The sequence below is a fragment of the Ammodytes marinus genome (assembly GCF_949987685.1).
Source record: "Ammodytes marinus genome assembly, chromosome: 3".
Taxonomy (NCBI): domain Eukaryota; kingdom Metazoa; phylum Chordata; class Actinopteri; order Uranoscopiformes; family Ammodytidae; genus Ammodytes; species Ammodytes marinus.
Window position 1 is genome coordinate 22,768,491 of NC_137232.1, and position 21,525 is coordinate 22,790,015.

The 21,525-nt window shown below is 41.2% G+C and overlaps 1 protein-coding gene across 1 annotated transcript in view; it reads left to right on the forward strand.

Moving 5' to 3' along the window:
- The window catches only part of prkd2 (protein kinase D2), a 37,109-nt gene extending 17,395 nt beyond the window's left edge, over window positions 1-19,714 (forward strand). The window contains exons 2-19 of the mRNA XM_080053601.1: window positions 4,971-5,109; window positions 5,500-5,631; window positions 5,797-5,996; window positions 7,134-7,317; window positions 7,416-7,487; window positions 7,612-7,629; window positions 7,771-7,930; window positions 8,121-8,232; window positions 9,095-9,172; window positions 9,564-9,885; window positions 10,146-10,198; window positions 10,300-10,372; window positions 11,220-11,326; window positions 12,476-12,637; window positions 12,904-13,002; window positions 13,232-13,499; window positions 16,829-16,914; window positions 17,661-19,714. Coding sequence (XP_079909727.1) covers window positions 4,971-5,109; window positions 5,500-5,631; window positions 5,797-5,996; window positions 7,134-7,317; window positions 7,416-7,487; window positions 7,612-7,629; window positions 7,771-7,930; window positions 8,121-8,232; window positions 9,095-9,172; window positions 9,564-9,885; window positions 10,146-10,198; window positions 10,300-10,372; window positions 11,220-11,326; window positions 12,476-12,637; window positions 12,904-13,002; window positions 13,232-13,499; window positions 16,829-16,914; window positions 17,661-17,882 — 2,487 coding nt within the window. The 3' untranslated portion in view covers window positions 17,883-19,714. The remainder of the gene's footprint in view (window positions 1-4,970; window positions 5,110-5,499; window positions 5,632-5,796; window positions 5,997-7,133; window positions 7,318-7,415; window positions 7,488-7,611; window positions 7,630-7,770; window positions 7,931-8,120; window positions 8,233-9,094; window positions 9,173-9,563; window positions 9,886-10,145; window positions 10,199-10,299; window positions 10,373-11,219; window positions 11,327-12,475; window positions 12,638-12,903; window positions 13,003-13,231; window positions 13,500-16,828; window positions 16,915-17,660) is intronic.
- The last annotated feature ends 1,811 nt before the right edge of the window (window positions 19,715-21,525 follow it).

The window sequence follows — 21,525 nt, forward strand, 5'->3', positions numbered from 1 at the left end:
GTTGTTAAGGGCTGTGCTGATGATGAGGGATGCTTTCTCAGTGGTTTGCCACTTTGGACACTCCTGTAAAACCAAAGTGCACCAAAAACCTCACAGATTTCAATGATTAATTAGATGTTCATAATACTGTTCTGTTGTGATGAGCATACTCATAATCACAAATCTCACTTCAAACATTTCTTGATTTTAAAATGGCCCTGATTATTAAAAAAAGACATTGTGCAAAAACATCTAGGACTGCAACTCATTATTCATATTGTTGGCTAAAAACAACTGCAAGTCTTCACAAATGAGAAGCTGGAATCCTATAATATTAAACACTTTTACTTAAGCATTTACTGAAACAGTTAAATATGACATGTCTAAATATGTCTTTTGATCGGCTAACCATTGAATGGACCTATATTTGCAACTTGGGACTGAAGGAGTTTAGGTGGACACATACATTGAGATAAAGACTCTTTGATGTCTTATTTCCCTCATTGTATAGATTTCTAGACTACTCTATATTCCTGTCTGCTTCCATGGAAAGTCTTTCCAACATGAACAGAACACAGCATTGAACCTTTGAAGAAAGTAGGTTAGTCAAGTCATTGGCGAGGAGGCGCGCCACTGGCTGACCTTAACATTACATCAGCTTGCAGAGAGAGGGAGTGGACCACATTGAGGACAATATAAGTGGTTGGAAAAGCTCAGAAAAAGATGACAGAATGCTTTTCTTTGTGCAACCATTTCTTCCGTTAGTCTACTTTACAGGACCTTTGTATGCTGTTCCTTTTCATGGAGGCTCATTTTGGTTATATTAGAAGTTTGATGTCTAATTGAAGAAGAATATAGAGTGTCACATGAAGCTGGATAGCCCAGGAGAGAAGTAAGTAGATGGTTGATAAACAAGGCACTGAGGAGGACATTTAGATGGATGGGAGAAAAACAGGGAGGGGTTGGGGTAAAGAAAACCTAGTCCATAATTCATTTCACTCATAATGGCTTCATTGGCCCGAAGAGCTGCAGGAATAGTGCAGGCAATGCAGGGCAACCTGATCCCTGGTAACCCAAACAAACCGGCTAGAGACACAGCCCTGTCTCCAGGCAAACCACACTACACTATACTACAGTATGTATGATAAAACAGCCGACTCATTGTCTGCAGACTTTACACAAACACACGCACATGCACACACAGTCTCTTGCAACAATACCCGCAACCTCTACACAGGGCACACACAAACATGTAGGGATGATCATGTAATTACAAGAGAAAGAACCCAACCTTTCACTAAGTTGACTTGCAGACAGAAGTAATGTGCGGCTTTTGTGCTCTTCCCACCCTGTACTTTGACAGAAAACTGTAACGGGAAAGGAAGAAAAGCAGAAAAATGGTGATTTTCTCTGAGGTAAATGTGGTTTCGGGGAGTTGGGATGTTGTGCTTCTCAGTAGAGCCGTAAAGACGTGTGGTCTGCACAGACGTGGCAACTGCAGTTGTGGTGGGTACACTGTGTATGTTTTTGACAGTGCATTGCAGGGTAATATGACTTGCCCTGTGTCTTGAGTTGCTGAGGAAAAGTAGTGAAAATTAACAGTCACAGTGTGGGGTTAATAGCAGAAATATTGGCATAATACAGCACCGTGGGGCTTGCAGATGATTTAGGCTGAGGGTTGTCTGTGGATTATAGGCATGGCTCAGAGTCCTCAGATCCGGGCTCTGGGGTGTCTGTAATTACAAGTGGCAGCAGTTGGTCTTATTTGTGGTCATGGCAGGTACCGATGCATGCAGTTATTATGTGTTAAGGTCCTGTCAGAGAACTTGTGGGTTTTTCAAGTCTGGACTAGGGAAAACGTTTGGAGCCTCTTCTTATTAGTGTCTGTATCATCTAATTGACCCAAAGTCAGACACATTTATGTAGGCGTCTGTTGGATTTAAAGGGTCTGTTCACTTTTAAAAAAACACATAAATGATTTCATACTGGTTATGATTTGGGTTTATCTGGCTAGCTTCTGAGAGATCCATCTCCACCTCCAACCCACTTAAGATGATCATTGTTATTAACTGGTGTTGCTCGCAGCGTTGAACATTTGACAAAACTCAACAGCAACAGAGAAGGTGTCCCTGTTACTCCCATAAGTGTTTTCACTGGAACTACTATTAAGTTGTCCCGGCCATGACAACTGTTGAAAAGGGCTGTGTCTTGATTCAGGGGTTGCAGCCTTGGTAGGACGCAGTCTCGCGGTCTATGAAGGCTATAGCCTATGAAGGCCGATTTTAAGGCCGGTTTTAAGGCCAACGAGCCTTGTTAAATGAGACGGTCTCCGCAGGTCTCGGTTTACGAGCATTTCCGGTTTACGTAACAAGCCGTTACCTTGCGTGACGACTCGCCGCTCCTGTGCTGCCTAGCAACCCTGATTGCTGCCAACGGAGACAGCCCTGTCAACGGAGGAAAAAATAAAAAGAAGTTGCCTACCAGACGAAAAGAAAAAAAAAGTACAAGAAAAAAAGAAAGGAAGATAAAAGTTAAGAAGATGGAGCAACACGTTGCTGTTTTGTTATTTTTTATTTTATTTTATGCCATCTCTGAAAAAAACGCAATGAATCTTGGGATATGTTGGGCCACGAAGGATCCATCTGATGCAGCCTTCAAAACCGTGAAACGAAGGCTGCATTTCTCGGCCGCATATGAGGAGCTTTGCAAGGAGCCTTGCAAACGGGACAGCCTTTGCGCGCTGCTATGACGCAATCGGTCTTCAAATGCAGCCTACGTAGGCTGCAACCCCTGAATCAAGACACAGCCAAGGTGTTTCATGGATTCAGGAGTAATGGCTTACTGACTTCGGAAAAACAATTGTGGGACAAGCACTAATTAAAAGACACTACACATGGAATTATTGCAAGTGCAGCATATCCAATGCTCACTTTTAATCATGGCGGTGTACTTTTTAATTCATGCCACACCGCTGACATGGAAACTATGGTGTGTTTCGGCCAATACAATTGCTGCTGTTCCCTTTCTTAGCATTTCAAAAGTCCAACCTCTACGGCAGTATCCACGTGAAAGCTTTTAGACTCGGTACGATCCCTGGGAGGCGGAAGTTATTATAACTTCCCACTCCCTACATTAAACATCAAACATTTACATATTAAAATGTATATACAATCTAATCCACTTGAGTTGGCTGACTAAATCAAAAGTAGGACATGATATGTCAATCTTGTGTTTATACCTTGTATCATTCAGGGGAATATGTTGACAAATCACTTTTGTCCCATTTTCCTCAAAATTATATTTTAATTCTTCTCGTCTTTGCCATGTATATACATTTGGTTTATAATTTTGACTCTGTTTTTTCTTTGGTCACGTCTGTGAATAAACTTGCCATATTACATGTGCGTACCAAATCAAAGTGTTATTTAAACGTTTACACTATGTTTTGTTCATACACCTCTTAAACACCGCCAGGGTTTGTTGTCCTCCTCCTCTTTGATAGCTTTATTGGCCTAACCTTGTGTCTGTGCTGTGCTTTATGGCTGTCATTTGTTGTCAAATAGTTTGAGGATGTGCTGCAGATTTGAGGGTGGAAAAAGGTCCACTATGTGCTGCTGTTTGAGTCTTGTTGTTGACTGCATGTGTGGTGAGTAGCAGTAGCCCACTCCTGGGGCGTGGTGGACACACTATGTAGCTTGGCAGTGGTACTAGTCGGCCTGGATTTCAGATGTGGTGATGTGGAGTGCCTGTTGGGAAACTGAAAGGGAGATTGTACTGGTGTGTGTGTGTGAGTGTGTGTGTTTAGGCAAAAAGAAGGGAAATGGAGGGGGGTTGTGTGTTTCTGTTTGTAAGGAGGGTGTGTCTATTGGTAAGTGAAGAGGAGGTGTATGTGTATCATTGTGTCGTTCTAAGGTGGAGACCAGGGTTTCCCTTCCTGTAAGTTGTTAAAGCCGGTGGCATTATGGTGAATCTTGACTTCCAACATGTGAAAAACAACTGAGGGAGACAGGAGGTGTGCCTGTGTTTAAAACCTAAACCACTTTTGCCCTCTTCTTCTCCTTTTCATACAGGTCATCACTTGGTGTGACATATGTATTCATACTAAAAGACAAATTATGTTTTAAAGCTCACATAGTCTCTCTCGCTCTGTTTTCCCATGTCTGTGTGTACCCACGGTGTCCTGTGTTGTGTGACCACTGAAGTGAACCAGACAACATTAACTATTAAGGAGAGCAGGGTTTCCCTATGATTGCATCCTTGCTCTGCTGACTTCTGACTGACACAGTCATATAGTGTGTGTGTGTGTGTGTGTGTGTGTCTGTCTGTCTGTCTGTCTGTCTGTCTGTCTGTCTGTCTGTCTGTGTGTGTGTGTGTGTGTGTGTGTGTGTGTGTGTGTGAGTGCGTATGTGCGTTGTATATGACTGATAAGAAGATGGGTCGAGTTTCTCCTTTTGTCTTGCTTTTCCACTTTAGCCTGTGTGTCTTGTCCATCAGTGTTTACACGTGTGTGTGTGTGTGTGTGTGTGTGTGTTCGATGCTTTATATTACAGGGGCATGATTATCATAATAAAGTTGAGGGTATTGGTAATTACCTGTAAAACTCAGGTCAGTTTAGAGTAATCCGTTTTCATACAACATGTTGTATCTATAGATAAAAAACGAAAATCTAAACATTCAAGAAAAAAAAAATCTAAATACTCAAAAGAAAGCCCTCTGTTTGCAAATACCTTTTATAGAGTCTGGGTTTTCAGTGAACTATTGATTTGATTGCAACGTCTGAATGCAACACAAATGTAAATCTCATACATTTGTGTTGGTTGCTGGTATGAAGCCCGTCAATGAATTGTACAAAAGGCAACTTCTCGTCTTTCATTGAAAGGTCTCTTTATTTTCCAGGATAACGATCCAAATGTTAATTAAACAGTCTGCCTTCTCTACAGTTCACCTTCCTAACCTCCATTTCCATTATGTTTTTTTTCTGTTTCTTCTAGTTCCCAGAGTGCGGCTTCTATGGCATTTATGACAAGATCTTGTTGTTCAAGCATGACACGGCCACCAACAACATACTGCAACTGGTTAAAGGCGCCAGTGACATTCAAGAGGGTGATCTGGTGGAGGTGGTGCTCTCTGGTAAGAAACCATCTATCTTATCTTGTTTTTAAATATAGCCGTATGGGGTCAAAGATAACCATAGTCAAATCTTAATGACCTTCCTGACTCTTTCATCTGCTATTTCCATTTCGCTACTTCGGTTACTCTGCATCACAGCTTTTCAAATGAGTCCTTATCTGCTTATTTAACTACTGGTTATACAAGGTAATATCTTACAGCAATCTAATCTGTTCTTTCATTGTTTCAAACGGTAATCCCCTGTCCGTAAAGGAAAAACATCTATTTTTCCATCCTGTTTCCATCTTCTTATCCATCTAATCGTTCTTTATTCTACCGAGCCACTGTTGTATGATTGTATCTTGATCACCCTGTGACCCAGTCTCTTTTACCCTGTTATCGCTTAAAAAGCGGCAGCTACCTTTGAAGATTTCCAGATTCGGCCCCACGCACTCAATGTGCACTCATACCGGGCTCCGGCCTTCTGCGATCACTGTGGAGAGATGCTGTTTGGACTGGTCAGACAAGGGCTCAAGTGTGACGGTGAGGAATATATAAAGGGAGGATTACTTAAGTGTGAATGAGAAGAAAAAAAACACTTTCATGCAGTCCACAAATGTCTCCCGAGAAATTGTCACCAAATGTTGCTCCACCTCCTCCATTTACTCACCTGCTTGCTGGTTCTTTGATCCATACCGCCCCCTGCAGGATGTGGACTAAACTACCACAAACGCTGTGCCTTCAGCATCCCCAACAACTGCAGCGGAGCTCGCAAGAGGCGTCTCTCCACCACCTCCCTGAGCAGCAGCCAGTCCCTGCGTCTCTCCACCACTGAGTCGGTGTACAGCGTAGGGACAGCCTCCACCTGCACAGAGGACACCAGCCTTGTCCGCTCACACACACAAATGGTATTGGTGGTTTCATGCACTCATTTCTTTTGTGATCAGTTTTTGATGATTAAAGTTCTAGAGGATTTCCAGGGGGACAACATGTTTTATTTAGACCACATTAAACAGCTTTGCTTGTAAACTCCCTTTAGTTTAGATAAGTTTAGTTTTGAAAACTGAGTGCAAAATATGTGATAGAGGACACACATGTGATGGCAGTGAAAAAAAAAACAGTGAACATTTTCATTGGATTGCTAAAATGGTTAGCTTAAATCCTCTGCAAATAAAATCATAACTTTCTACATGCATGACTGCATTCCCCGAGAAGTGGAATGTTGCCATTGTAATTTGGGTGAACCCTCAAAGTAAACAGATTAGCTAAATCCAAATAAAAACCATAATTGCTAAATGATTGATTTGATTTAAAAGATTTAGGGAAGCCTTTAGGTCGGCAAGGAATCGTGAGCTTGACGTGAATACAGTCCATATTTTCATACAAACAATGATTCAAAAGACAACGTGAAAACAATTTGACGATGTGAAGAGGTTTGTTGTAGTGATGAAACTACATAGACATTTCAGCTGAATCTGCAGTTCCCCTCAGCTCAACAGGGATGTTCAGCTGCTTTACTGTTTTAGTTCATTCTAATCGCAATCATTTGGTATTTTGGGTCACAGCAGTCAGCTGTTTATAGTTTTTTTTTCAAACATTGAAAACTCACTGTACTCAACACAGCAGACAGACAGTGAGTGACTTACTGTGAACAACATAGTGGAGCATTTAGCTGCTAAAGAGACAACTATTACCATCTGTTAGCAGAGATCAGAAGCAGAGCTGAAATTAACAATTGGATTTAAGGTAAACGCACACATTTCTCCAAATGAATGGTCATTTTGTTGAGTGTTTGTTGGATGTGTTAAACAAATGTTTGCTAAGGACTTAACCATATCAACACAACTTGTTTCTGTTGCCCCCAAGTGGCCAAACAACTAAATTAAAATAAATATTGAAGTTTAATTACCAAAAATGTACACTTAATCTGGTTCCTTCTTAGTTTGGTAGTTTTTAAAAGTGTTGCAAAATGTAGATTATAAAATGTTGACTAGTTTCTGTACCCGTACAACATTTGTTCAATTGATAATCTTTGATTCTGCCAGCCACGAACAGCTAGTGACGCCCGGCGCTTCTACACTGGCCGACCGGTTCATCTGGACAAGATCCTGCTGAGCAAGGTGAAGGTGCCCCACACATTCGCTGTCCACTCGTACACGCGACCAACAGTTTGCCAGTACTGCAAGAGGCTCCTTCGTGGACTCTTCAGGCAGGGCCTACAGTGCAAAGGTGAGCACAGAGAAAGACATTTTTCTGCATGTGATGCAGAATGTTGAGCTGCCAACATGTAAATCTGACCAGAACGTATTATTGTGTCTATGTCTCAGACTGCAAATTCAACTGCCATAAACGCTGTGCTTACAAGGTTCCCAATGATTGCCTCGGGGAGACGATGGCAGGTAAGGCAAGCCCTTCATGGATTTCCATGAAAGTGTTCATTTCTCAACTACCATACATAATAACAACACATTACCTAAGACGACTGAAACTCACTGGTACTTCTGTGTTTTTTTATCTTCTCAGAAAAAGGAAGTAACTCTGGTAAGTATTATCTGTACAGCGGCCTCAGTGGTAGTCCCAGCAGTAGCAAGCGGAAGTATTTCAAATTTTTAATTATTTAACACATTGTCACTTTAAGTCAAGTTGCAATTTCTCTTCCTTTGTTTGTTGCTTTTACCCCAGACATGTTCAGTGCCAGTGCAGACCCAGAGGTACCCATGGACTACAGCAGTGAGTATGACGCCTCGGACAAGTCTTCAATAGATGACTCAGATGAGGCCTGCAGCATCCCAGGCTCTTTTTCCCCGGACAACAACCAGGCCGGAAATAGCGGGGACCAGAAGTATGAACAAAATTAAAAACGAGAAATAACTCCCGAAAGAAATATTATATAATAATAATAATAATAATAATAAATAATAATACATTTTATTTATATATATTATTGACCAGTTATATGACCAGTTAGAAAAAATATCGGTGCACTCAAAAACACATTTAACCTAACTGACCACACAAGTTCTGTCTTCTAGTGTTTACATCCCGCTCATGAGAGTGGTGCAGTCAATGAGACAGACAACACGTCGATCCAGCACAGCTATCAAGGAAGGATGGGTGGTTCACTACAGTAATAAAGACACACTGGTAAAAAACCTTATCCACAATCCACATGGAACTCTCTCTCTACTCTCTCTCTCTCTCTCTCTCTCTCTCTCTCTCTCTCTCTCTCTTTTTCTATCTATCTATCTATCTATCTATCTATCTATCTCTCTCTCTCTCTCTCTCTCTCTCTCTCTCTCTCTCTCTCTCTCTCTCTCTCTCTCTCTCTCTCTCTCCAAACCATTCTGCAATTCTCCTGAAAAGTTTCTCAGAGTATGAGCTGAACATACAGTTGTAAGTCAATCAAACTCAGCTTTTCCTCACTTTCTTTTCAATTTAATTTTATATTTATACGTGTGGGTGGTGTGTGTGTGTGTTAGTGTCCATGTACTGTATGTGAAAGAAGGAATATCTCTAGATTGATGATGAGGCTCACTCTCCCTGCAAACACAAGGGCACTCACAGAAGATGTGTTTGGTGTGTTCAAGCGGAAAAAGAGAGACAATTTTCTGCCTTTTCTTTCTCATAAAGTAGTCTCAAAATTCGACCTCAAAGGAACTTTTCTTTTTCTTTCTAGTCTTGGTCTTGCTATTTTTTTCTCCTCTGCCTTCACTAATTCCCTCCTCTTCTTTCTGTCTCCTTTCTCTCTCTTCCCTTTTTTCTTTGTTTTCCACCATTTCCTCTGGCAGCCGCTACGCCTGCTCATCCTTCTTCTCTTCTGGCCACTCTTCTCTTCCGCTGGACATCAGCTCAAGAACTTGAAATAATTGATCCCTGAACTTTGCCCAGATGATCCATGCCCCATTCCTCACCCTCGGTCCTCTATTCATCCCACCCCTCAATGTCTTCCTTTTGCCCTTCAATGCCCCGCCCCGCCCCCACCCTGTCTTACTCCAACCCCCAACAGAGAAAGAGGCATTACTGGCGTCTGGACTGTAAGTGCGTCATCCTTTTCCAGAACAACACCACCAACAAATACTACAAGGTAAATATAGCTTGGCCAGGAAAAGCTATGCTCATAAGTCATTTAACACTTTACAATAAGGGTACATTAATTAACTGTTAGTTTCACGGGTTAGTAAATGCTTAATTAGCATTAACTAACTGTTTTGCTTAACTGTTAGTTGACTGTTAATGTCTAACTTGGCATTAGTGTACTAGGCATAGTTGATGCTTAACTAAGTCTTTACTAACAGTTAATAACTAAGCATTAACAGTAAGTTAATGCGTACTAAGCATATACTACACATTTTTATAATTAATTAAACATTGACTAACAGTTAATTTATGTACCCTTAATATACATTTTTAGCCATTTATTTGACGTGTGCAACCTAAGTTTTTAACGCTGCATCACTGGTCCATTCATCTCGCAGGAGATCCCTCTGTCTGAGATCCTGGAAGTGCGCCCTGCTGGCAACTTCACTCTTGTCCCCCCGGGCACACACCCTCACTGCTTTGAGCTCATTACAGGCACTATGTGCTACTTTGTAGGGGAGGACCCCAACACCCTCCCCCCTCTGACCCCCAGCAACCCCCCGGCTCTCCCCCCCACCCCTCCCTCCCCCAGCCAAGTAGCACCCAACAGCGGCATCGGACGTGAGGTGGCCAAGGCTTGGGAGGGCGCCATTCGCCAGGCCCTGATGCCAGTCATCTTTCAGGATGCGCCGCCAGCTGCCGGGGGGAACACACCTCACAGTAAGCTGACTCGAGCCAAATGCAGTTATTTGGTACATATTTGGTTTTTATTATATCTTGGCAGACATATTATTTTATCTGCCTGAGATTTCTGGATGTGCATGTCCGTTTAATTTGCCGAAACAGAGCGTGCTGCTGCTGTTGCTCAAGTTACAATGGACCAAATTGGGAAAGATGATAACCGATTACTCTGGCTGACTTACCCAGTGCCACCACAGCGCCGTATAACCTGTATGTTGTTCCTGGTGCTTTATTTTCAGGACAAGCCTCTATCAGCATATCAGTCTCCAACAGTCAAATCCAAGAGAATGTGGTAAGACTTTTTTTTTCAATTTCAGCAGTTTCCTTCACCCTTTAAATGAATGAAACAGTGAAGGTTATAATAAATGAATCAAATATTGCTGTCTCTTACAGGATATTGGTACAGTGTACCAGATTTTTGCTGATGAAGTGCTGGGATCTGGACAGTTTGGAGTAGTGTACGGGGGTATGTAGATCTATGTTTCGTGAGGCTGATTGAGCTCCTCATGGCTGTATTTTTGTAAAGGTTCGAGTGAAGGTGAAAGTGCTGTGTAGGAAACAATGGTGTATAATGATGAACTCCACCGATTTGAAACTTCAAAGTCTTTTGCTACCATAGCAACATGCCTGACCCTCTAACCCAACTGACTAAGTGGAGTTGCATTGTGGGTAATGTAGGCGCCAGTTTTTGGCTGCATGGATTTAAAAAAGACAAGCCCTGCGTTCCAAATCGCATACTCTTTCTTTTTTCTATTCTACATACTACATTTGACCATAAAAACAATCTAGTTAGGATTCAGTGGGCATACACTTGTGACATACTTTTATTTATTCAGTTCATCATAACATTGCGCCTTGATCTTGCCTCTTGCTTTTATATCCGTCGCATCCCTGTTTGTTTCATATGGAGATTCCGTCTATGTGACGTCACTTCCGGTGCACACAGGATTCTGGGTCAGAATCGCCCAAATAGGATGCTGTTTTCAACACTAAAAATCTCAGCCGGATGAAGTAGACATCCGGGTATTTCTAACCATACTAAATCTGGCCACAAGAATCGGGACATCCTAGATCTTTTTTCTACCATACTAAATAGTAGATAGTATGGGTATTGGAACGCAGCCAATATCTTTGGTTGTGCAGCATCCATTTTGATTTGACATTTTTTTTTCGTGAGTCTGACAATATTACAAGAGTGCAATGGTTTACAGTACACATCACACACTGTGGATGTCTCAATATACGTCTATATGTCTGTGAGGATTCAGCTCACAACATCACCTGTTACTAATTATTACCCATTTCTTCATCAGGAAAGCACAGGAAGACAGGGAGAGATGTAGCTGTCAAAGTCATTGACAAGCTGCGTTTTCCCACCAAACAGGAGAGCCAGCTGAGGAATGAGGTGGCCATATTGCAGGTAAGCACACACACATGTTCCACTGCAGAGGTAAATCATGTGTTCATGATTTCCTATTTGTTAGATATACTGTATGTGTTTTCATTTATTTTGGTACATACGCGAAAAATGCCAACTTATGTCCAAATACTGTTGTTCACAGTGGCATTGATAAGGTTTGTATTGAATCAAAGGGACTCATCATGTCAAGAACCATTTCTGAAAGGAAGTACCAAACAAATGAGTTCATGGGTAATTCTCAGTAACAGATGACTCATTGTCTGACCAAATCAATCTATGGTTTGTGGATCATTTTTTAAAAGGAAGGGAAAACCCCAAAGACGGCACTTATAAGTGTGGGCTTTTAGCATGGGCTGTGTTGTTTACCAAAAGCCAGACTTCCATAAACAAAGGTCAAAAAAGGCCAGCGTTATCTGATAATGGCTTTCTAAACTGCAGTTTATGTCTCCAGTGATGAAGCAGCATTATTTCAAATTTCACAGAATTATTTTACATTGTCCACAGTAGTTTGTATTATTTATTTTGTGGATGATATTTGCATTAACCTTTCTACAAAATAATGATTACATGCTATCTATATTATATATTGGGATTATGAAGGGCTGTAACTGTAATCATACCAGGTTTTTCTGGTTAAGGCTCATACCTAAATGTGCATCACGTTAGTCAACAGCAGATGGAGACATAGGTGCATTAACCCCCTTACATGCTGTCTGAACTTGTTTATGACTCTGTCCCTGTATGACCTGACTTCCCCTTCAGCTCTACAGTTACTCAATTGGCCTGTCAGATGTAAAAGCCTCTGCCACTTTTGCCCCAATCAAGGGGAAATACATTTTGAAAAATGATGCCCCTCTGAGTCACATAAATACGAGAAGAAAGATGAAAACTTGTTGTCACTTTTGCAACATAACTACATAATAATGAATGTTCTCTTCTCCCGGATGTGTTTCACATTTTCCTTCTGTGGTTAACTGTCGTTTTGTCTGCGGTTTACTGTTGTGTGTCTGTCTCTATGTTTCACCTTACACACTTCCTGTTCCTCGCACCGTTCATCTGCTCTTCCAAAGCCTACTCTGTCTATGTCAACAATTCTTTAATTACTCATATAATCCTATAATTCTTCTTCCTCTCTGATCCCCCTCTCAGAGCTTACGTCACCTGGGCATTGTGAACCTGGAGTGCATGTTTGAAACCCCAGAGAAAGTGTTTGTGGTGATGGAGAAGCTTCATGGTGACATGCTAGAGATGATCCTCTCCAGTGAAAAGGGCAGATTGCCTGAGAGGCTTACCAAGTTCCTCATCACACAGGTGCATACACAATGAGGGATTTGTCTTGTTTGTATTGATGTGCCACGACATGGAAAGTGTTGTCACTTATTGTAACTCACAGTGACGACCTGTGACTTGCCGCATGCTCACTGTGGTTTGCCCGTGTGGGGGATCATGATGCACATTCAATGCGTCACGGCTCATCTTTGAAAGTCTGTGTCGTATCTATCGAGTAGCTTCGACACTAATTCATATCCTGTTTTGTGCCTCTGGTTATGCATGTGTGTGTGTGTACGTGTGCAAAGATTCTTGCAGCTCTGAGACATCTGCACTTTAAAAACATCGTTCACTGTGACCTGAAACCCGAGAATGTGCTGCTTGCCTCCGCTGATCCATTCCCCCAGGTATATACACACATATTATACTGTACACACGCATACAAATAGGTACACACACACACACACACACACACACACACACACACACAGTTGCCCAGACATCTTACCTCATGCCTATATACTTTTCTCAAATGCCTACATGTCGTTTTTCAACACTTCCCTTATTTAAAAACACTACCCAAAGTACAATCTGACTCTCCACTTCATGTTGTTCCTCACTGTTTCCCTCTCTCAGGTGAAGTTGTGTGACTTTGGTTTTGCCCGTATAATCGGCGAGAAGTCTTTCCGTCGCTCGGTGGTCGGCACGCCCGCCTACCTGGCCCCTGAGGTTCTGCTAAACCAGGGCTACAACCGTTCACTGGACATGTGGTCGGTGGGAGTCATTATGTATGTCAGCCTGAGTGGAACCTTCCCCTTCAATGAGGACGAAGATATCAACGACCAGATCCACAACGCAGCCTTCATGTACCCTCCCAACCCCTGGAAACAGATCTCCAGTGATGGTAAACACAGAGGCCAAATCAGATTCAGAATCAGAAATACTTTATTGATCCCCATGGGGAAATTATGTTCGTAACAGTTGCTTCAATTAATATATAATAATCTTTATTAAGGACTCAGATGGTCCACTCACATCCAACATACACACACACACACATAGAACACATTAAAATACATTACTCAATAAAATACTGTACTAAAATAGGTGCAAGCTATCATGCCAATGCTTTCGAAGCCTGGATGTGAACCTATAGCCCATCATAGGGTTGGTTAAGGCTATAATGATGCTATTTTCTGATAAATCCAATCGACACATGAAATTGAACATTAACTTTCGTAACAGTGCCTGACATGTAGGTACATTAGAGGACACAAATAACTGGCTAGCACTGTGCCATAGGAACACGGAGCAACAACCTCATGGCATCATTATCTGCCACTCTAAGCCTCTGCATACTTCTCACTCTGTAAGAGGACCAGAGATGAGCTGTACACAGCGGCGTGACATAAGCCCTAAACAGAACACACTTAACATCTGTGGAACACATGGAACATTTCCTCATCATCATGTTGGCCTGTGCATATATTTTACACCATTGACGACGAATGTCACTGTCATCCATGAGATCATCTGAGAAGACATGTTCTAGATATTTTAATTCCCTGGATATTTCTAAGAGACCATCTGAGAGGTGGAAAAGCAGGAAAAGAGGATTTTTTTGTCCTCTCTAGATCTCACAACAACGACCTTACTCTTTTTGGCATTATAGTTGATGTCAAATTCTCTTCCATATTGTGTGCATATCCTCAACAGCTCTTGTAACCCAGCATAATATGGACAAAGTAAAACCAGGTCATCAGCATACATGAGATGATTCACAACTTCATCTCCCACAATACATCCTGTTGTACATTAATTTAGCTGTCTTGAAAGGTCATCAATATATACATTAAAAAGAATAGGAGATAAGATTCCTCCTTGACGGACCCCATTCGCCACATGAAAAGGATCAGAAACAGTATTATCCCATTTGACCTGGAATGTTTGCTGAGCATACCAATACATTAGAATTCTAACAATATATTTAGGAACATCTCTCATAAGTAGTTTTACAAATAGTTTTGCATGGTTGATTCTATCGAATGCCTTAGAGGCATCAATGAAACAGAGAAACACAGAGGTGTTTTGGCGTTGATATTTAGCGACAATCTCCTTTAGAGCATAAATGCATAAATCAGTACTATGTTTTCTCTTGAATCCAAATTGATTGTCTGTAGTTAATACATACATTTCAATCCTATTTAAAATAATTTTTCCAGCACTTTAGACAGGGTACTGGCAAGGGCAATTGGCCTATAATTGTCCATGCTGTTTAATTTGCCAGCCTTCTCCTTAAGCACAGGAACCAGCAAAACAGACAAGATGGAGTCAGGGAGAACACCATGCACCATGATACCAGTGAAACACATGGCTAACAGTGGAGAGAGCCTATAGCTGGCATGCTTAAGATGCTCTGCAGCAATACCATCTGTACCACATGTTTTGTTGTTATCAAGCATCTCAATAGCATGTGCCACCTCTGCTGGGCTTACTGTAACATTAGTGTCCAAATCAACATTATTAACAGCAACAACATTACTCTTGACACAGTTGAACAGCTTGATATAATGCTCACGCCATCATTTTGCAATGTTATCTGAACCACAGATACCTTCAATGTCATGTGGTAAAGACGTTTTATGGTTATTCATCACTTTGATTGCTTTCCAAAAGTCAACATAGTTCTTTTGTAGATTCCTAGCAAGCAAGTCCGCTCTAATAGTATTCTCTTTTGTCTTAATATGACGAAGAGCATATTTATATCTGGCATTAGCTTGTTTTTTACACTCAAACACATCACCCTGTCTAGGCCTTCCTGCATCAGTCCAAAGTTTAAAGGCTTCCCTTGCTGCAGCATGGTGTTCAGACACATACTCCTTCCACCCAGGTTTGATGTTAACCACCTTCTTAAGACTGCAGAAAGAATAGAATTAAGAATAGAAACACATGTAAAAATATGTGCTTAAAGGTTCAGTAAGCGGAATGGTTCTTTTAGCTAATTTCCTGTCAGTTACTGCAGTTAGCAGTCCCCTGGCTCGTCCCTACGTCACCACATTAATGCATTGCGGTCTTCAAACAGCAAGTTATCTAGCATCATCTCAGATCCATAAGTGTGATAAAACGTGATAAAAACCATCAAAACAGACATTGCGAAGGATTTTTACCTGCTCCGCCATTGTAGGCGCATACACATTCACCCATCTGTTGCTCTGGCGTGCACCGGCAGTGAGACCATGGAGTGTATATAGTATATATATGAGTGAGACGAGTGACGGTTTGTTACGTTCTCTCTCCTGATTGGATATAAAATCGGGATACTACAACGTTTTATTTGGGCTAATACTGCAAACCAGAGTGACTTGGAGACCTATGATATGACGTCCGCACTCTGTTGAAGCGTTTGCTGTAGGAATATGGAGTGATATAACACGTATATTAACACAAATAAACCACTTACTTCACCTTTAAGACAACAAGGTTAAACCGACAATAAAGCTATCAATATAATCATATAAGATTTTTAAGTAAGTGAGAACACTATTCTACAATATGTACACAATGTGAGTACTGGAAATAACTTGAGATGTGATATATACAACTATTGACATCAGAAAATTGTTACAGTGTAAGTAAATACCTAGATCATATGAGATATGTAAAATACCTAGAGCATATGAGATATGGAGGGACACAAGGAGAGTTTTGTTCGACATATCTAAAGATGGAAGAGAAAAGTCTACACTCAGTTGCCAGTTCATTAAGAACACCTATAGCGAAAACTAATGCGCTCTAATACAACGGTCCGGTAATAATTGCCTACCCTCATGAAGGTTAGTTAATCAGTTTTTGGTTGAAAACTGTCTTGACATTTTTGGAGGCTGTAATCTGTGAGGAGTTCAACATTTCCTCCATAATGTTCACGGAGTGGAATCAACACCTTTCTGAATCTTCTTTAGACTGACTGTATATGAGGAAGAACATGAACTGTTAAACAGAATAAATGAGGTTTCCCGTCCACATCATGATGAAACAGTCATTAGAATTATGGGTTCTGTTCTTTTCATTGCATTTCTACCAAAACTATTCCCAGTAATATAATCGTAATACCATCATGGCGTTGATGAATTTGGCCTTTTTAAGAATGATAATTGTGATGACTCAAGTTTTTTTTTTACTGTAAGCAGTCAGCTTCTTTTTATAGACAGATCTGTACATTTCTGTGTTTTCTAGCAATCGACTTGATCAACAACCTGCTGCAGGTTAAGATGAGGAAACGCTACAGTGTCGACAAGAGTCTCAGCCACGTATACCTACAGGTAGCCTCAAGAAACTACTCATATGCATGCACAAACATGCACACTGTTTATCACTTATTTATGAAAAAAAACAGCAACAACTGCCAGCACAGAGCTTATATTTTCTGAGGACGGCTATAACAATTATTTTATTGACTGCACAATTCTTCAATGTCTCCTTCAAAACAAAATGTTCAGCAGTGGAAAAACAGGCCGGCCTTTACTGTCAGGTTTACACAGGTTCAAACTTGTTCTTGTTGTTGTTTTTCTGTTGCAAGAACATTAATTAATTTAGCTTTTGTGTCACAGTAGGCCTAAATTGGATTCAAGCGAAATTTAGAATTTTTATCAGAAACAGCCTCACCACTCTAGTCTCATTCAAGTCCTTACTTGCATGCACACGCACCCTCACACACACACACACTCACAATCACACTTGCACGCACACACGCACTCACAACACACACACACACACACACACACTCACTCACTCACTCACTCACTCACTCACTCACTCACTCACTCACTCACTCACTCACTCACTCACTCACTCACTCACTCACTCACTCACTCACTCACTCACTCACTCACTCACTCACTCACTCACTCACTCACCCACGCACGCATGCACGCATGAGCTAAAGTGATTACTGGATGATGTGCTGTAAATACATAAAAGCCCATTCAACATCAGATCTAATTTCAAGGCTCCTGAAAGTAAAACCTCATCCTTCTGTTTTTCTTCCCGTTTCTTGCTACTTTCTCAGGACTACCAGGCGTGGCTGGACCTGCGGGAGCTGGAGAACAAACTGGGCGGCCGTTACATCACCCACGAGAGCGATGACTGCCGCTGGCAAATGTTCGCCCGTGATCACACCCTGCCTTACCCCGCTCACCTTGTGCCTCCTCCCCCCGCACCCGGCTCTGATGATGAGGGCGGGGAGGACGCAGATATGCAAGGCCTCACTGAGAGGGTCAGCATCCTCTGACCACAGACAGACACACAGACATGACTCAAGCCCCTTTTTTTGGAAGGTGGAAAGAAGTAGGGAGAGAGGGGGAGAGGATGGTCTGGTCCACTATGAAGCCTGAAAAAGACACTCAGTTGAGAAAAAAAAACATGTTTTCAATAAAGACTGCGTGCCGGCACTCCAATTTACAGCAATGATTCCAGAATGAGGTCATCAAAATTTCCCTCTGATACCTCCCCTGTTGTTGGTCTTCCTTCATCGTTTCAATGTCTGAACTCCTTTCATGATTGGACATTTAGAGTGACTGCTGCTAGGCTCTTTTGTGAACATCCTCTGTGCAGCCAACCAAGGGAGTCTTTTATAGATAAAAATGTCAGCCTTCAAATCTGAATTTTTCACACTAATGGAGTATTTTCCTTTCACTGCCACGTGCTTCAGAGTGTTGCAGGAAGTAACATTTCACCACAAGCGATCAAGGCGAAAACCCGGTGTGTCAATTAGACAAATAGCTGTTGAAATTTCAAATGAAAGTGACCCACATTCAAAGAAAAGTAACATTTGGTTTTGATGTTGTTAATTTGGACTGCCGGGAATTACACTCCCTCTTATGTCTTTAGTAAAGACCGGTTCAATCTCTTTTCAGAAGGCTCTGCAGTGACAAAGGATTTTCTCTGTGCCGGTAATTGCTAATGTGCAGGCATGGAGGTAAAAGCTCATCTGGATTCACATAATGCATTCCCATAACTGCATGTCCTGTAGTGAAAACCTGCAGTATTGATCTGGCGTCAACAAATCCTCCAGTAATTACCACTAGTTATGAGCCACAATGGTAGATGTCTCGAAAACATGTGTGATGAAAGATGTCTTTGCGGGTATGAATTACCTTTAGCTCTAACTGTAGATTGGTGAAATTAGCTTCCATTGTGGTGAGTCGCCCACTCTTACCCATCTCCAAAGCCAGTGTTTTTAAATGGCGAATGGCTTGTCCTCGGAGTTGCATGTATATAAGATTCAAATAATGGCCATGAAGGCAGCATTCTTACCCCTCAGAAGGTAGATTGGCTTTTAAAAAGCACTCTTGTTTATTGTTGTTCAGAGGGGCAGACCTCTTCCTATGATGCAAGTGCATAGATGGACAGCTCGGATTACAAAACTAGATCTTGGAGAGTGTGAGTAGTTTGATTATTGACTGCTTGTCATGTCAATAAGTTGCATGTTTCTGTGAAGTAAAGTTATCTAGTTACAATATTAGATGGTCTATTATACACATGTGTAACCTGATGTAGTTGTCAAATATACATAGACTGTGTATAACATGTTTGAAGGATAACCCCAGCATTGCTAAGAGATAATACACACCTTGAACAATATCTCTTTTTGTCTTGGGTGTTTTATTTAATGTGTTGTTCATCCAAACATAACTGTCATCTACGAATTGTAAATTTTAGCTTTCAGCTAGAGAGAAATACACAAGATATGATGTATTTTAGTACACACACGGGCGAGCACATACACGCACGCAGGCACACACACACACACACACACACACACACACACACACACACACACACACACACACACACACACACACACACACACACACACAGTACAAAGAGTAGCACTCAGGGGGACCATGAGGCTACGGTGGCAAAGAGAGATTTGTTTTCCATTCTGTGATGAGTGCCCGTGCACCCTTGTTCCTACTTCACTACATTCATCATCGATGCCAAATGATGATCTCTCTCTCTCTCTCTCTCTCTCTCTCTCTCTCTCTCTCTCTCTCTCTCTCCTTTTATTTATCCTCAAATGTAGACATATTCTTCACTATTCATTCATTGGACAGACATTCATCGGTGGAGAGAAGTACCGGTAGGAAGCACGAAGTGAAAAGTGCGAAATATATAGTATAATTGATATAATATGGGGTTAGATATAATAAATAAATATGCCTACATCTACCCTATAAATAAAGAAGAAAAACATCAAATTATTGTTGTTTCATATGGTTATAATATGTAGGCCTATGTCAATGCCATGTTATGAAACATCATTGTTACTGTATTTTTGCTGCTGGACGTGCGGCTCGCGAGACGAATAGCTGTGTGTCAGCTGTGTGTTCGGCGCAGCTCAGCTCCAAACTGACACGGCGATAGTATTATATATGTGAATACACCCTTAGATTGTTTTTGTTGAGAGAGAGAGAGAGAGTATCCACCCTAAGATTAACATTGCTTTTCACATAAGTAGACGCTAAATTGAGAATTCAGTGCTAGTGCCAGGTGACTCTCTGAGGTTTGGCTACATCATGTCTTTTGGTTAGTAGTGATGGGTCCTCGCTGCCACTTGTCAGTACAAAGACAGGAGCCTGGCAAAGTGTACCTGATGGCATAGTGAAGAATATGTCTACATTTGAGGATAAATAAAAGAAGACAGAGAGAGAGACTTTAAAGTGAGGCCTTGTCGCCTTGACAGTAAAGTCTCCAACTCAAATATGTACATATATTTCAGGTTGTTGTGCATCTCCGGCAACAATAACTTTGGATCTGGAATAAACTGTTTAAGAAATATAGCTTTTGGAGAAAAAGTTGTCTTGTGGCACAACTTGCCCCTGGTGTTGTGTAAGTTGTGCCACAAGAGAGAATACCATGGGGTAAATTGTGCCATTGATATATATCTCATAAACCGTAATGCAAGACAAATCCATTATACAATCACTTATTTAAGGTTTATTTAATGTAAATAAAGTAAATATTTTACAAAGATTGAAGGACAATTTTCTTAAACAAGGCCTAGCAGATCTAATGGTTTTACCTGCAAAGCTCACAGTGACAAAGTCACTATCATAATCTTTCTGGCCATCTGAACTCTCATCAGTGGTGTCGTTATGTGGAATGGAGATGTCAGTCTCTTCTGAGCTACTGTAGACAATCACTTTCTTTTGGTGACCATCGTATACAGCCATTCCAATGGCACAACTCTCAGAAATTTACTTTGCACTAGCTGCTCTGCCCTTGTAGAACCAACAGCCACCTGGCATATGAGATTCCCCCTCCATTTCTGCCTTTAAATCAAGGCTCAAAACCCACATGTGTTCCTCCCCATTAACTATCTTACCTCTGCACTACTATATTTGTCTATACGTGGATGTCTGGGCTTTATGTCTTTTATTTTTATTTTTGTTATTGTTATTTTACCTTAATTTTTTACCTACTGAATGCACTATGTTCAGAACTTTGGACAGTGCACACTGTTATAAATGTGCTTTTATAAATACATTTTACTTACTTACTTACTTACTTACTTACTTACAACTCACTCCAGGCCCTCTGGCACAAATCACCCCAACCGCAGAACTTCCCCACTGGCACAACTCTCCCCTATATCCCCTCTACCCCATGACAATCATAAGTTGTATTGGAAGCAGGGACATGATCCTAGAGAGCTTCTGCTTCATGAAATTATACTGGTAACACTTTAAAATAAGGGTACATTAATTAACTGTTAGTTAATGCTTAGAAAATGCTTAATACACATTAACTCATCATTACCTAACTGTCTTATGAGCATTAACTAAATATTAACTAACTGTTATGCTTAGTTAATGCTTAACTAAGCATAGTTAATGATTTACCACACATTAACTAACCATTAATAACCAAGC